Source organism: Brassica napus, chromosome A5 (genome assembly GCF_020379485.1).
Source record: "Brassica napus cultivar Da-Ae chromosome A5, Da-Ae, whole genome shotgun sequence".
Taxonomy (NCBI): Eukaryota; Viridiplantae; Streptophyta; class Magnoliopsida; order Brassicales; family Brassicaceae; genus Brassica; species Brassica napus.
Genome location: NC_063438.1, coordinates 4,068,334 through 4,085,100, shown reverse-complemented (window position 1 = coordinate 4,085,100; position 16,767 = coordinate 4,068,334). Strand labels below are relative to the sequence as shown.

The 16,767-nt window shown below is 30.1% G+C and overlaps 2 protein-coding genes and 2 long non-coding RNA genes across 7 annotated transcripts; 3 read left to right on the top strand and 1 right to left on the bottom strand.

The window, feature by feature from the left end:
* The first annotated feature begins 973 nt into the window (after positions 1-973).
* Positions 974-3,145, top strand: LOC106454634 (E3 ubiquitin-protein ligase APD1-like). 2 transcript variants are annotated; one of them, XM_048780528.1, is made up of 9 exons: positions 974-1,340; positions 1,439-1,545; positions 1,626-1,748; positions 1,848-1,941; positions 2,245-2,316; positions 2,387-2,469; positions 2,546-2,695; positions 2,793-2,871; positions 2,956-3,145. In XM_048780528.1, exons 1-9 carry the CDS (start codon positions 1,223-1,225, stop codon positions 3,087-3,089), a joined length of 960 nt encoding a protein of 319 aa, XP_048636485.1. In that variant the 5' UTR covers positions 974-1,222; the 3' UTR covers positions 3,090-3,145. The 2 variants fall into 2 exon arrangements, with proteins under 2 accessions (XP_048636485.1, XP_013752197.2); XM_013896743.3 differs by having other exon boundaries at positions 989-1,340; positions 1,842-1,941.
* Positions 3,146-4,572: 1,427 nt separating this feature from the next.
* LOC125609272 lies at positions 4,573-5,956 on the top strand. Its single transcript, XR_007339674.1, has 4 exons — positions 4,573-4,885; positions 5,147-5,422; positions 5,497-5,578; positions 5,671-5,956. It is a non-coding gene; the product is annotated as an uncharacterized LOC125609272 (long non-coding RNA).
* A 2,033-nt stretch (positions 5,957-7,989) lies between these two features.
* Positions 7,990-10,160, bottom strand: LOC125609271. 2 transcript variants are annotated; one of them, XR_007339673.1, is made up of 5 exons: positions 9,323-10,160; positions 9,153-9,236; positions 9,000-9,083; positions 8,533-8,915; positions 7,990-8,423 (listed from the first exon to the last, which is right to left on the bottom strand). It is a non-coding gene; the product is annotated as an uncharacterized LOC125609271 (long non-coding RNA). The 2 variants fall into 2 exon arrangements; XR_007339672.1 differs by having other exon boundaries at positions 7,990-8,915.
* Positions 10,161-12,314: 2,154 nt separating this feature from the next.
* On the top strand, positions 12,315-14,691 carry LOC106454635 (E3 ubiquitin-protein ligase APD1). Of its 2 annotated transcripts, none has more exons than XM_013896746.3 (10): positions 12,315-12,553; positions 12,654-12,760; positions 12,860-12,982; positions 13,083-13,176; positions 13,441-13,494; positions 13,563-13,645; positions 13,711-13,860; positions 13,956-14,034; positions 14,116-14,431; positions 14,552-14,691. In XM_013896746.3, exons 1-10 carry the CDS (start codon positions 12,442-12,444, stop codon positions 14,625-14,627), a joined length of 1,194 nt encoding a protein of 397 aa, XP_013752200.1. In that variant the 5' UTR covers positions 12,315-12,441; the 3' UTR covers positions 14,628-14,691. The 2 variants fall into 2 exon arrangements, with proteins under 2 accessions (XP_013752200.1, XP_013752199.1); XM_013896745.3 differs by having other exon boundaries at positions 12,316-12,553; positions 13,077-13,176.
* The last annotated feature ends 2,076 nt before the right edge of the window (positions 14,692-16,767 follow it).

Genomic DNA, 16,767 nt, shown 5'->3' with positions numbered 1-16,767 from the left:
TCAAATAAGTACATCTATATGTAATAAACTTAGTACATTATATTTCACAATAACTTTATCTTCATCTCCATTAGTATAAACATACGGAAACTATATAATGTTTAATCAAAATTTTAATAAAATTTACAAATAAAATATTTTTATAATTTTTAGGTGAATTCTATTCTACGATGACCCGTGGTAATCGAAGAATCTTTTCCTTCTTTCCGTTAGTAAGATTTATGTGTGTTTTTGTCTTTCCTTTTTAGTCTAATGAATATATTTTTGTTTTTTGTTTTGTTGTTGTTATGTTGTCATTTAGTTATTTTCTTTTAATTCATTATAAATGTTATAAATTCTGTCATAATTCAAAATTTAATATAAAATTTAATATTTAACAAAAATTAGTATAAAATTTACTAGTGTTATATCTTCTACTATAACATATATTTCAAATAAGTACATCTACATGCAATAAATTTAGTACATTATATTTCACAATAACTTTATCTTCATCTCCATTAGTATAAACACATGGAAAATATATAATGTTTCAGATGACTTAATTTCTAGCATTTCTTTGTTTTCTTGTTTCGCATATAATATAATATTATATTTTTAATCAATATTCTGATAGATTTAAACAAAAGAAAATATAAACCAACATATCATTAGATAGCATATTGGATTAATTTTCTACAATTGATTACATGTAATCAAGTCAGTGGAATGTTTGGATATTATTCAATATTTCTTTCCTAAATCAAACAAAAGTCTTTGGATGCAGATACTTTATTACTAAAATACCGTATGCGCATTTAATAAAAATTATTAGTCAAAGTGTCAAACATAAAATATTTACTTTCTTTTGGCAGTATCTTCATTTATTATACAACTAATTAAACTTCCGGTATAGAATAGCTTAGTAATTTCACTTTTAAGAAATACACTTTCCTTAAACCAAAACATAACCATGTAATGACAACAAAGCATACCCTTATTCAAACAGTATGCTTAAAGAAGTCAAATACTGTCTAGTCTTTGACTATACCATCGTTTGTCTTCTACTGGTATACCACTATTCAAACAGAGTAACCGTTACATTAATCAACTTGCAACTTTCTTCATGGACTAACGTCCTCACAGATTCTCAGATTCTTCCTTTATAACACTAGGGCTCCCATCAATCTTATCATCATCATCTCTCTGTTTTCTATCTCTCTCTCTCTCTAGATTACTTAAGATGGATTTTCGAGCTCAATTACTTGGTGATCACCCCCGCCCCCGGTGGGCCAGTTCGACGTCTGATGTTGAATTAAAATTTTCATACGCGGCTATGGTTTTCTTTGGCTGGATAAATGGTTTGTTTCGATCTCAAATTAACGATTTTGATTTTTGGTTTTAGCATTGAAAGACTTCCCTTTATATTTGATTTGTTTGAATCTGCGTTCTGAATCAGTGGCGATGTATATGCTCGCCCCTGTTTTGCGCCCAACAAATGTCTGGATTGGACCTAACGCTTCCATGCTTGTTGAACCAAACTCCATCTTTATCAAAAGCGTTAAGGTTGTTGTTGTTGTCTGGTTACATCTTTTTGTGTTCCTTCATGTGTTGTGCTAATTAATGTATTTTTTTCTTTCTGTTAGGTGGAAAATGTGTATGGTTCTGAACCTGGTCTTCAGCTGTTTGGGTTCTATGCATCTCCTCCTGTTGCTGTAATGAATTGGTCTGAATCTCGTTTGGTGTCTGTCTCACATAGATCTTACGGGGTAGGTTTGAGATTCCTCATGATTGTTATGACTATTTGAAATTGTTGTCGCATTGGTTGAAATCATATAAATTTATTGAACTGGTTTAATTAGTCTCAGGGATGCCCTTACTATTTGAACGAAGGAGCCTCGTTGAATATTTCATATAATGTTAAACCTGAAGGCTGTTCAGTTCGGCTTGTGGTCGATAAAGGTTGGTTAATATTATATATGTTCGTGTTCTTGCTTGTCTTTCTGCTATGGTTTGCATGTTGGTTTGATATTTGTCATCAAGGTTGTGATATGAGTACAAATACCCTAAAGCTCTTCTTTAATGAAGAACTTGTAACCGATAAAACCCCTTAGCAAAGTGTATAATTTTCCTAAACATACTCCAAAACGTAAAGCAAAACCTAACTAAGGAAAGATGTCTTAATCGTGAATGTAGTTGTTTGTTTAAAAGTGTTGCCTTTTTAGGGATGCCAACATAATTATTTAAATGCTCTCGTTTTCGCAGTAATCGCCACTCGCTGGTTGTGGGAGGAACCTCCAAATTATGAGACCGCTCTCTCATTGAATCTGATTCAGGGTTAGTTAACTAGGACTTAAGTGCTTTGGTTACACTGGTTATTCATGAGTTAATAAAAGTTTTTTTACAGGGAGTGGTGTGATTCAACTGAACATAAAAAATACTGAAAGTTATCATCTTAATGTGGCTAACCCCAACTTGAAGGACGTAGAGGCAATAATTACTTTGGTTTCTGTTGTGTTCTTGCACACGTCCATTTTTTTTTGAACTTGTGTTGGAATTTGTTCAGGTGGAACTGGATATTGATGTGAAGGCTGTCGTGTATGATACTAAAGAACCACCATTCTACAAGTGTAACTTCAGCAACAGGGCGTGCACATTCAATACAATGCCTTTTGTTGGAACTTCTATTGTTATAACTTCACCAGCATATCGACAGGTATGTATTTTCTATGAACCACACTAACAATTTTTTATATATATTATTCTCAGTCTCAGCTGAATGAATCCTCATCTCTCACTGTCTCTGAGTTCAGGGAGTATTATCTGGAGAACAAGAATGGTTCATCAGAATTTCCTATCAAGCTAGATGCACTTCATATGCCATCGTCACTGGTAAACTTTTAATTCATTTGGTATCTGAGCATTGTAAACTAATTCTTTTGGTATCAATTACATGTAGCATTTGTGAATATACAGGTCTCGTGATTTGCTTCATTTTGCTATCTATAAAACTAAATAACTGGTTACAGCATCATGGGGAAGAGAGATACGTAATGGATGATGATTCATCGATTATAAGTCTACTTGTAAACAAAGATGACGATGTATGAATCAATGTATGATGAAATTATAAAGCTTTATAATAATAAAAGATATAATTAAAATATTAACAAATCTCAATTTTTTTCTGTATTATTATTTTTTGTTTCTTGACCAACACAATTGTGATAAGACCTCTTTGTTTAACCCATTACAGGATGAGTATTATATTGAATGTCATCTTTCAAAGATGTAACGAAACCTCTAAATTAGTCCCTAGTTTTGTGGTGATTTTTTTTTTTTTTGGAACATAATTTTTTTTATCAAACATCAAATTTTGTATTTACAAAGGAAAGAGGAACATCTCCTTTGATAACCAAAATAAAACTGTTATGGTGGTGAATTTTTGTTTTTTCTCAAAAGAGTAAGATAATGAAATATTGTGATGGCTCGAGAAATTTAATCAAATTAAAAAAAAAAAGAATGTCAAATTTTAATAAGTAAAATATTTCAAAAATATTAAAAATTAAAAATTAATAAAAAAATTTGTCAAATTTTAAAAAGTAAAATATTTCAAAAAAATGTTTAGCTTAATTCTACTATGTCTTGAGATAGTGGATTAATTTTCATTCTTTCCGTCAGTAAGATTTACGTGTGTTTCGTTATCTTTCCTTTTCAATCTAATAAATAAATTCTTTTGTTTTCGGTTTATTGTTGTCATGTTGTCGTTGGTATTTTAGTGTAGTTTAGTCGTTTTCTTTTAATTTGTTACTAGTGTTAAAACTTCTGTCCAAAATTTAAGATTTGATGTAAATTTTTAATATTTTTTAAAAAAATTGATATAAATTTTACTAGTGTTATATCTTCTATATTAAATATATTTCAAATAAGTACATCTATCTGCAAAAAACTCATGCATTATATTTCACAGTAACTTAGTCTTCATCTCCATTAATATAATACTAGATCTTGATCCGCGCAACCGCACATGTGTTTGATTTCATTTTTATAAACGTAAAAATCTTATTTTACGTCATTAGTAGCAAATATCTTTAACATTAACTATATTTTAAAATGTTTATATGATTTTTTCAAACACAATAACGTAATATGTTTGGAGTTGTTAGAGCATCTGCAACCCATCTCTATAATAGAGATCTCTAAAATAGAGGAAAAAATAGAGACGATATTTAGAGGAAAAATAGCACTCTCTATTTATAGAGACAAATATAGCATTCCTCTATTATAGAGGAACACATTAGAGCAAAAACACCGTTTCTATTTTTTTCTCTATTTTAGAGATCTCTATTACAGAGATGGGTTGGAGATGGTCTTATGTTATGGAAAATCTAACTTGATTTCGTGTATTAAGATTGTTATAAACTAAAATATGGAAACAAAATGTGGATTTTATGGTATTTTACGATAGTGATTTATTTCTATAGGATAATCAATATTTTTATGGAATATCCTAGGGGAATTGCCACTAATACCACTTTCCTAATACCACTTTTCAACTTTACACTTTTCAAATTTACCTTTAAAATTTTAATGGGTAAAGTACCATTATACCCTTATTTAATCAAACATAAACCTAGTGTCTTTCTTCCACGATTTCTTCAATCTCAGATCCACTAATAACAATCTATCAAATTCTCTTCGGTGATCAAATCCGGCGAGATTCGATGATTCTGAGGAGTTTTCCGGCGAGATTTGACGACACCGGCGAGTTCTCCGGCGAGATTTGAAGACGCCGACGAATTCTCCGACGAGATTTGATGACGCTGACGTTCGGTGAGATTTGACGAAGACTTCAACCTCAAACGAACAGAACAAAACGACTTCTTACCACTAACACGTAACAAAGGTGAGAGGATAATATATGGTGATTTTCGTCACTTTCTGTAATTTTTCTCATAATCGATCAGTTTCTGGGAAAGAAGACGAAGCTTTTCTCATGAGGTTTTAAAAATTTCAAATTTATAAAACCTTATAAATATTTATCGATGAGGAACATAGTGTTATGTTTTATCGTTTTTTGATATATCTTGTTGATTCTTCAAACTTTAAGTAATTTTGTGCTGAATATATTTTTACTCCTACTAACTTATATTTCTTTCTTCTCTAGATCTTTGTCCTGCGATAAAATTGGGAGTTGCTCCAAATGAAATCACCGGTGAACTTGGGAGTTGCTCCACGACAATGTCATTGTCCAAATCGACAAGGCTAATAGGCAGTCGTTCTATCAAAACAACGAGACTGTACCACACGGATTCACACATACTTCAGAGGATATCGAGGATGGTGAAGTTATCGGTATCATCACTTTGGAAGATGTGTTTGAAGAGCTTTTGCAGGAAGAGATTGTGGATGAAACTGATGAATATGTTGACGTTCATAAAAGGTTATCCTCTTTAATACATTTATGTAAAGATGTTTCAGCTGACTGACAAAAAAAAGTCTCCCTAGTATTTGCAGGATTCGAGTAGCAGCAGCAGCAGCTGCCTCATCAATAGCTCAAGCTCCTTCAAGCAGGAGATTGATTGCACAAAAAGGAGCTGTGAGTTAATTGCAAACAAAGAATGATTTGTTCTTATGTTGGAGAAAGTTCAAGATTTTCTTAGAGATAAGTTGTGTAACTTTGATTCGCAGGGAGGAGGACAAAATAGGCAAGCGCAGACGGTAAAAGGTTCTATTACAGAGCCTGTTGAGGGGAAGCAACCAATGTAATGGATGTTGTGTCATTGCTTGAAGGGCTAAAACTCTTGTTTGCGTTATAAGAAAGGAACATAGAATAAAGTAAAGATCCAAGTCTTGACCACGTTCTGTTCAATTGGAAAATTCATCATATAAGAGATGGTTTGTCCCCCAGTTTTTTGTCTACAAATGCGTACAATTTGTAATATACTCCAGTACTTATATTCTTTTATACGTGTCATGAAGTTATCACAGTGTGCTCTTATAAAATTTATAAATGGTTCATAAATGGTTTTATAAACCTTTATAAATAGTTATATAAATATTTATATTTTTTTTTATAAACCTTTACATTTTTTTTATAAACCCTTTATAAACTCTTCAAAACCCATTAAAACCTTTTATAACCCCTTACAAATCTTATATAAGCTTTTATAAACTTATTGAAACCCTTTATAAACTTTATAAACCCTTATAAATTCTATATAAAATCTTTATAAACACATGTAAGTGATTTTGTAAAACCTTTATAAATATTTATAAACCATTATAAACATTTTAAACATTTTGTGATGACTAACTTATGGGAGCTACAAAGCAGTTTCAATATGTTCTTACTGTGAGATCAGAGGTTAGATTTGTACCCGAACCTCTTCTTTGGAGATGAAGTGTTTAAATCCTTTTAGGAGTTATGATAGTTAGAGGTGATCTTGAAGTAGAATGTGGATGGAGGAAATTAGCTAATATACAAGAAGAGATTATAGCTGTTTGCAAAGTTACTAGTGTACGTGATTTTGGCGACTAAGGTTATTTGAATTGCTTGTCAATGGTCTTCCGGCTCGAGCTGAGATCACATATGCTGCAAATGGCAGAAGGTCAAAAAAATTTCACTGAAAGTAACATGATCCTGCTAAACATTTCTTTGTCTAACTATGGAGTTTGAATATTTTTGCAGGGTGAGTTGTGTGATGTTGAACAAAGGCAAGCATATAGTTGAAGTTGTTTCGAAGTTGTTTATAAATCATTTGTAAGAGTTATAAATTATTTATAATGGTTTATATATCATCTATAAAATGTATACATATTATTTATAATGGTTTATAAATTATTTATAAGGATTTATATATAATTTATAAAGATTTACTTATAAATTTTATAAGAATTTATAAATGATCTATAAACAAACTCTTCTAACTGATTTATAATCACTTCTAAATTGATTTCTAAACTCTTATAAATTGGGTTATGAAGATTATTAAATTCTTATAATCTTTTGAATAACTCTTATAAATAGATTTATAAACCTTGTAAATTAATTATAAACACTTATAAATAAATGTATTAACTCTTATAAATAGCTTATAAATAGTTTTATAAACCCTTTTAAATAGTTTTATAAACCTTATAAAACCCTTATAAATTATTTTACAAACTCTTATAAATTGTTTTTATAAGTCTTTATAAATTATTATAGACTCTTATAAATGATTTAAGAGACTTTCTAATTGATTATTAAACCTATAAACCTTATAAATTTTATAAGACTTTATAAACCTTAATATTTTTTTGTTTATGAACTGATGAGCTCTTGAAAATAGTTATTAATAGTTTAAACCGATTTAAAAGCCTTTCTATATTAGTTATAGACCTTTATAAATTCATTTTTATAGATTTATAAATCTTTATAAATTTTAAATACGCATTTATATATCCTAAACTCAATTGATTTTACAAGAGGTAACAAAAACCAGTTTTAATAAGGTGTTATAAAGCTACTAAGATATAAATTTTGAAATAAACCATTTTGCTTTGATTTTATAAGAGCTTATAAACTTTCTAAATTAAAGCAAAACCATAAATCCAACTCATAATACTCAGAATACTCAGAATTCTACAACACAAAGTTTACCAAACACGCATAAAACATACTCAGATAGTTGTTCAAACATAAATATAAGAAAGTGATAAAGTTTTTGTTGATTCCCACATTAGTACTCATTGCAATTCCGAGAAGATATCAACCGCCAACTTTTCTCGGATGATTGCAATTTTTTCTTCACTCAGCTTTGTCAAATCCCCTATACGCATTGCATGGCACTCTATCAACTTCAATGCATAAACTCCACTGTCTTCTATTTTAAGAACCTGAAACAAAAATTTGTCAGTAATATATTAGTCTTAAGAACATAGCCGATAAATTATAATATAAGTTATTTGATCTATGACACAAATCTAACATGAACATTTATAAGCAGTTATAAAGATGTTACCTGTGGAAAACCTTCAGATACAATTTTTATTGAGAACTTGCTTGTATCCATGCTGACATCTTTGAAGAAATTGCGAATCATGAATGGTAGAGCCATCGCATATGCATTTACATAAGGTACCAAACTCGCATCTTTGAACTTCAATGCTGCACAATTGAATGATGTGGTACTTCTCTTCTCCAAGTTGACTACAACTCCAAGCCAATACTTTTCTTCTACTGCAATAGCCGAATAGAGAAAATTGATATTTTTCTCTATGTTGTACTTGTCAAAACCTGTTCCAAATTGGAAACTTTTCTTGTCATCTAAAAACTCATCATAAAGCTCATCTATTTCTTCAAGAAACTTCACTCCAACAACGAAGGCAGTTTTGTTCAGAAACAAATCTGGATTGTTTATCTGTTTCAGTTTCAGCAACTCCAAACCTGCTTCAATATGCTGGGACAAAATAACAAATATTCAGAAAAGCGATCATATAGTTTTATAAAGAAGATTAATATAAATTTATAAGGGATTATAAAGAATTTTTGTTCAAATATAGCCTAACCGTTTTTGAAAGCTTTTTTTCCCGGTGTTTCAATATCTGAGAACTACTTTGCGGTTACTATCTCTTGATTGATTCTCAGTTTCCTACATTGTACACTCATACTTATTATGTAGGTATCCAGTTTCACCTCATGAAATATATAGTTTTTTATAAAATAAAAACTTACTTTTTTTGTTTGACATTTTCCATTCTCTCATCTTTTCTTTTCTTGTTTTATCAACTGGCTCAAAAGGATGGAGAATCGGATGTTTCTTCCTTGCTCCTGCAAACGGTGGCTGTGTATGAATGGATGGTATTTGACCTCTTTCACTTCTTCTTAGTGGAACATTATCTGTATCAGTTTTAATCTTCTTTTGAAGTGGAGGCTCAATATCTTCGTTTACCTACAGACAAAAAAAAATTAGTTTTTGCAAATGGTTATTATGTCTATAAAATAAATCAATATTCATAAAGTTTGGAAAACAAACCTGGCTGTCTTGTTGTACCAATCTCTTTTTAATTTTCATTAGAGGTTGAAAATCAGAAATCTCACAAACATCTCTCATAAGAACCTGATTCATGCAAATTGTTTAAGAGGCCTTTATCGATCATGAAATATTTTATAAAGCTTTATAAAATACCTCATATGTACCCTTTCCACTACGACTTTCTTGGGAAAGGAGATCAAACTTAGGCGACGTAAATGTTGGAGTAGGCGATGTAACCTGCAAACAAAATATTTGAAAATTAGATGTTTATGATATATACATTAAACTTTACAAGGCCTTATAAAACTATACTAATTTTGTACCCTTGTATCAAAGTTTGGAGTATTGAATGTTGGAGTAGACGACGTAACCTACAAAAGAGAACTCTTTTTTTTCCTAATATTTCTGCTACCTTCTCGACATAATCAATCTTTGAGTGATGGATTATCGCTTTGGAATTATCTGGTGGTTCTCCAGCTTCCCTCATAGGCAATCTCAATGTTGTGCAAAACTCGTTTCTATCCAACTGCAATACAAGACAACACTTCTTGAGTTCACACATCTTATAATTACTTGAAACCCAAATTTATAAGGGCTTATAATGTTTCAAAACAAAACTCAATGTTCACTATCGATACTCTTTCTCTTAGATCTAACTAGGGACATAATCCTCAGCCAATCTTATTCTATTTTCTTATAACAGAAATAAAAAATTCAACAAATGACTTGAAACAAACAAAAAGATACACAAATTTAGGAAATTACTTGTAGAGAATCATGAAGAGGAGATTCGTGAATAAGAGAATCGCTAAGAGGAGAATCGTGAAGAGAAGACGACATTTTTGAGATGAGATTTTTGAATCGGGATTGTTATTGTCGCGATTCGTCGTCACCAGTTGCTTTTTCCAGAGAGATGTTGTGACTCGTGAAGGAGAATACCTTTTCTCTTCTTCGTCGTGAGTTTCGCCGTCGTGACTATCGTCGTCCGCCGTGAGTATCGCCGTCCGTCGTGGAGATTCGTCGGGGGGGAACCAAAACCTTATCTCTTTCCCTTTCTCTGATTTAGTTAGGGGGTACTTAGGTCATTTACCCATTAATGAATAAGGCATTTATGAAAAAGTCCCTTTAGTTGTGGTATAGTTGAAAAGTGGTATCCAATAAAGTGTAAAAGTAAAATTTCCCCAATATCCTATTGTTTCACGGATATTTTTATATAAAGGGATAAAAAGTTTGGAGTTGTTATGGGAAATCTAAATTGATGTGTTTATCTCATTTCTTTAATTTAAAATATGAGACCAAAAAGTTTGAAGTTTTATTTGGGTATATATATAAATCGTCTTGTGTACAAATAAAAATATGTTAAATATAGGCATGTACACATTTATCCGGAACCGAATCAAACCGAACTGAACCAAAAAGAGGTTTGCTTTGGATTTAGATCTTACTAATTAATCGAATGATCTTAAATTTCTATAACCAAAGAACTGGATATATCGAACCAAGAATCAAATAGGTACCCAAATTTCTATAATATAATTTACATACTTATAAATCTTAACTAAATTTATTTTTAAAATATTAAGATAATTTAAAAATACTATTTATAAAAAAAAGTACAAAAAGTCAAATTCCGAGAAGACTTTTTATCTGATTTTTCGTTAAAAATAATTCTTTTATCTGAAAATTTAAAATTGTCTAAATTATCCAAAATTTATTTCTGAAAATACGAAAAAATCTGATATCTAATTCAAAAGTCTATTTTTCGAATTTTGACCTGAATTAACCATAAACAAACCAAAATTTTAACAAAATTTGGTATAAAGATTACTAGTGTTATATCTTCTACTATAACATATCTTTTTGCATTTTTGTTCTATATATTATTATTATAAGTTTTAAATTTAGTCAGCATTTTGATGAAATTTTTTTAAAAAAAATATTTTTACAAAATTTTAGGTCAATTCTATTCTACGATGACTCATGTTAATCGAGGAATTTTTTCTTCTTTCCGTTAATAAGATTTATGTGTGTTTTGTTGTCTTTCCTTTTATTTGTTGTCGTTAATATTTTTGTGTCGTTTAGTCTTCTTCTTTTAATTCATTATAAATGTTATAAATTATGTCAAAATTTTGAAATTTAATGTAAAATTTAATATTTAACAAAATTTGGTATAAAATTTACTAGTGTTGTATCTTCTACTACAATATTGTTTTTCATTTTTGTTCTATATATTATTATTATTATTATTATTATTATTTTAAAATTTAATCAGTATTTTAATAAAAAAATTAAAATAAAATATTTTATAAAATTTTAGGTCAATTCTATTCTACGATGACCCGTGGTAATCATTGAATCTTTTTCTTCTTTCCGTTAGTAAGATTTATGTGTGTTTTGTTGTCTCTCCTTTTTAGCCTAACGAATTTTTTTTTTGTTTTTTCGGTTTTTTGTCGTTATGTTGTCGTTAATATTTTTGTATTATTTAGTCATCTTCTTTTAATTCATTATAAATGTTATAAATTCTGTCAAAAATTCAAAATTTAATGTAAAATTTAATTTTTAACAAAATTTAGTATAAAATTTAGTAGTGTTATATCTTCTACTATAACATATTTTACATGTATTTCAAATAAGTACATATATATGCAATAAACTTAGTAAATTATATTTCACAGTAACTTTATCTTCATCTCCATTACTATAAACATACGGAAAAATATATAATGTTTCAGACGAGTTAATTTCTAACATTTCTTTGTTTTCTTGCTTCGCTTATATAATATAATATTATATTTTTAATCAGTATTCTGATAGATTTAAACAAAAGATAATTATAAACCAGCATATCATTAGATAACATATTGGATTAATTTTCTACAATTGCTTACATGTAATCTAGCCAGTGGAGTGTTTGGATATTATACAATATTTTTTTCCTAAATCAAACAAAAGTCTTTGCATGCAGGTACTTTATTACATCTACTACTTTATTACTAAAATACCGTATACGCATTTAATAAAGATTACTAGTCAAACATAAAATATTTACTTTCTTTTGGCAGCATCTTCATTCATTATACAACTAATTAAACTTCCGGCAAAGGATACCTTAGGAATTTCACTTTTAAAAAATACATTTTCCTTAAACCAAAACATAACCATGTAATGACAACAAAGCATATATAAGATATTATCTTAACAAAAATACGAAAAACACCCTTAAAGAAGTCAAATATTGTCTAGTCTTTGATTATACAATCATTTGTCTTCTACTAGTATACCACTATTAAGACAGTGTAACCGTTACATTAATCAACTTGCAACTTTCTTCATGGACTAACATCCTCACAGATTCTCAGATTCTTCCTTTATAACACCATGGCTCCCATCAATCTTATCATCATCATCTCTCTGTTTTCTCTATCTCTCTAGATTACTTAAGATGGATTTTCGACTTCAATTACTTGGTGATCGCCCCCGGTGGGGCAGTTCGACGTCTGATGTTGAATTAAAATTTTCATACGTGGCTATGGTTTTCTTTGGCTGGATAATTGGTTTGTTTCGATCTCAAATTAACGATTTTGATTTTTGGTTTTAGCACTGAAAAACTCTTCCCTTTATATTTGATTTGTTTGAATCTGCGTTGTGAATCAGTGGCGACGTTTATGCTCATGCGTGTTTCCCACCCAACAAATGTCTGGCTTGGACCTAACGCTTCCATGCTTGTTCAACCAAACTCCATCTTTATCAAAAGCGTTAAGGTTGTTGTTGTTGTTGTTGTTGTTGTTGTTGTCTGGTTACATCTTTTTGTGTTCCTTCATGTGTTGTGCTAATTAATGTATTTTTTTTCTTTCTGTTAGGTGGAAAATGTGTATGGTTCTGAACCTGGTCTTCAGCTGTTTGGGTTCTATGCATCTCCTCCTGTTGCTATAATGAATTGGTCTGAATCTCGTTTGGTGTCTGTCTCACATAGATCTTACGGGGTAGGTTTGAGCTTCCTCATGATTGTTGTGGCTATTTGAAAACCGTTGTTGTATTGATTAAAATCATATAAATTTATTGAACTGGTCTAATTAGTCTCAGGGATGGCCTTACTATCTGAACAAAGGAGCTTCGTTGAATATTTCATTAAATGTTAAACCTGAAGGCAGTTCAGTCCGGCTTGTGGTCAATAAAGGTTAGTTAATATTATGTTTTGTGCTATTGCTTGTCTTTCTCCTACGGTTGCATGTTGGTTTGATATTGTCATTAAGGCTGTGAACACAAAGATATACCCTAAGTCACTTCTTTAATGAAGAACATGTAACCGATAAAACCCTTAGCAAAGTCTTACTAAGGAAATAGAGGTGATAGATGTCTTAATTGTGAATGAGTTGTTTGTTTAAAAGTGTTGCGTTTATAGGGATGTCAACATAATTATTTAAATGCTCTCGTTTTCAAGGAACGGCCACTCGCTGGTTGTTGGAGGAACCTCCATTTGGTGATCTGATTCAAGGTCAGTCAACTACGATATCCAACTTTAGTGCATTGGTTATCCATGACTTAAGAAAAGTTCTTCTACAGGGAGTGGTGTGATTCAAGTGAACATAAGTGAATCTGAAACTTATTATCTTAATGTGGCTAACCCGAACTTGAAGGACGTAGAGGTAATAATTACCTTTGGTTTCTGTTGTGTTTCTTGCACATGTAACTTGAGATGGTGTTTGTTCAGGTTGAGTTGGATATTGATGTGAGGGCTGTCGTGTATGATACTAAAGAACCACCATTCTACGAGTGTAACTTCAGCAACGGCGAGTGCACAATCAATACAATGCCTTTTGTTGGAACTTCTATTGTTTTAACTTCAGCAGCACCTAGACCGGTATGTATTCTCGAGGAAACACACCAACAAAAGTTATATTATTGTTCTTAGTCTGAGCTGAAGGAATCCTCGTCTTCCACTGTCTGTAAACTCAGGGAGTATTAGCTGAAGAACAAGAATGGTTTATCAGAATCTCGCATCAAGTTAGATGGACTTCATATGCCATTGTCACAGGTAAATTTTTCATTTGGTATCTGAGCATTATAAAAGTCTTCTTTTGGTATCAGTTACATGTAGCATTTTGTGCATATACAGGTCTCGTGATTTGCTTCTTGCTGGTAGCTTTAGAACTGTATAAAAGGTTTGAGCGTGCTGGGGAAGATAGACACGTAATGGATGATGATTCATCGATTACAAGTATACTTGTACACAAAGATGACGATGTTTCAAGCATGTGTTCCTGGAGTGAGTCTTTTGCAGCATATGATGCTGATCGTGAAGACTTTAGTGGCAATGAAGGTGAAGCAAGTTATGGAACTAAAACTCGCTGTGCCATTTGTTTTGATGCGAAACGCGATTGCTTTTTCCTCCCATGTGGCCATTGCGTCGCTTGTTATCAGTGCGGAACAAAGTAAGTTGTTATCCATTGAAACTAGTTTGATAAAATACAACCGTCTTGTTGAACATTCTTATCTGGTGTTGAGATATTGATCTAAAGTATCTAACATTGTGATGGCTAATATGTCTACAGGATAACAGAAGCTGCTGGGAGTTGTCCAATATGTAGAAAGAAGATAAAGAAAGTGAAACAAATTTATACCGTCTAAAATATATGAATCAATGTAATGAAAATATAAAGCCTCAATAATAATAAAAAATAAAATTAAAATATTGACAAGTCTCAGTTTTTTATTTCTGTGTTATTTTTTTTTTGTTTCTTGACCAACATCTTTGTGATAAGACCTTTGTTTAACCCATCATATGATAAGTATTATATTGAATGTCATATTTCGAAAATGTAACGGAACCTCTAAGTTAGTCCCTAGTTTTGTGGTGAAGTTTTTTTTTTTGGAACATAATTTTTTTTGTCAAACATCAAATTTTGTGACTTACAAAGGAAAGAGGAACATCCCTTTTGATAACCAAAATAAAACAGGTATGGTGGTGAATTTTTTCTTTTTCTCAAGCGTAAGATAATGAAATATTGTGATGGCTGGAAAATTTTAATCAAATTTTGATAAAATAAATAATAATAAAAATTAAGTCAAATTTTAATAAGTAAAATATTTCAAAAAATTGTTTAGCTTAATTATATTCTACGATGACTTGGGATAGTGGATGAATTTTTTTTATTCTTTCCGTTAGTAAAATTTATTTGTGTTTTGATATCTTTCCTTTTCAATCAAATAAATATTTTTTTTTTTTGCTTTCTGTTTGTTATGTTGTCACTGGTATTTTAGTGCAGTTTAGTCGTTTTCTTTAATTAGTTATTACTTATTAGTGTTGTAACTTCTGTCGAAAATTTAAGATTTGATTTAAATTTTAGTATTTTTTCAAAATGATTTAAAATTTACTAGTGCTATATCTTCAATTATAACATATTAAATATATTTCAAATAAGTATATCTATATCAGTACATTATATTTCACAATAACTTATTTTTCATCTTCATTAGTATAATTATATGGAGATTTCATGCTACAATTTCTTATATGTAATCTACCTAGTGGATGTGTGGATATTTTTTTTTCCTAAATCAAAACAAAAGCTATGCATGCAGATACTTTAATACGTCTACTACTTTATGAGTAAACTACCGATACATTACATTATACTTTAAATCTATTTTTGAAAAAAAAAAATCTACAATACCGTCTTTCAAAATTTATGAAAAAAATCTATTAGATTGAACAAAAGTATCTAACATTGTGGTGGCTTATATGTCCACAAAATAGCAGAAGCTGCTGGGAGTTGCCAAATCTATAGGAAAAAAGATCAAGAAGGTGAAGATAACCTATATACCGTGTAAGGAGTATGCATTATTGTAATATTGGATCCATAAAGCATTAACAATAATAAAAATATAATTAAATATTGTTGTGTGTTATCTTTTTATCTCTTGACCACCATCTTTGTTATACCACCATTGTTTAACCCATCATAGAATAGGAAACATATTGAGTGTTACATTTTGAAAATGTGATGGAACAATTAGTCTCTAGCTTTGTAGTGAAGTTATTCGTACACTTTTGTAGAGCCAGGCACAACATAATAACATACTAGGATAGTACCCGCGTTAAAATATGGATTAATATTCTGTTACAAAATATAAAAGTATCAATTTTAACGTTAAAGTCATCTGATTTTTTGTTTGGTGTTCACATATAATAATTGACAATACATGTTGTGAGAGTATTTTGAGATTTGTATTTATTGCTTTGTGTAAAAATAATCGTATATTTAACTTGTATTACAAATATTATAATTTCATATTAATAAATCTTGATTTGGGAATTATATTTGTGGAATAGACAGAATACATATTATAAATAATTTTTGTTATAGTATAGGAAGTTGCCAAATTGTAGTGATATTTGGTTTATTTTGTCAAGTTTATGTTCAGTTTAGATTGTAGTGATCTTTCCAGTTATCTAGTTGTTAGTAAAATTATTAAAAACAATTATATATTAATGTAACATAATTCTCAAAATTACATATTATTTGTTAATGAAAAAAAAAAGAATAGATCCAAAACTATAATGACAACTTTTTAACAGCAGATAAAAATAAAACTTTAAATTAATAGATTAGATACTCAGTGCAAAAATATCTTTCTCTTTCTGTACATAGTCACATACCTCTCTTCAATACAGTTCTGATCTTCATATCTTTCTCCCTGTAGCATAACATCTTCAGATCTAGTGTAGCTTTACAAGATGAGAATAATATTATCAATTGTGTGCATG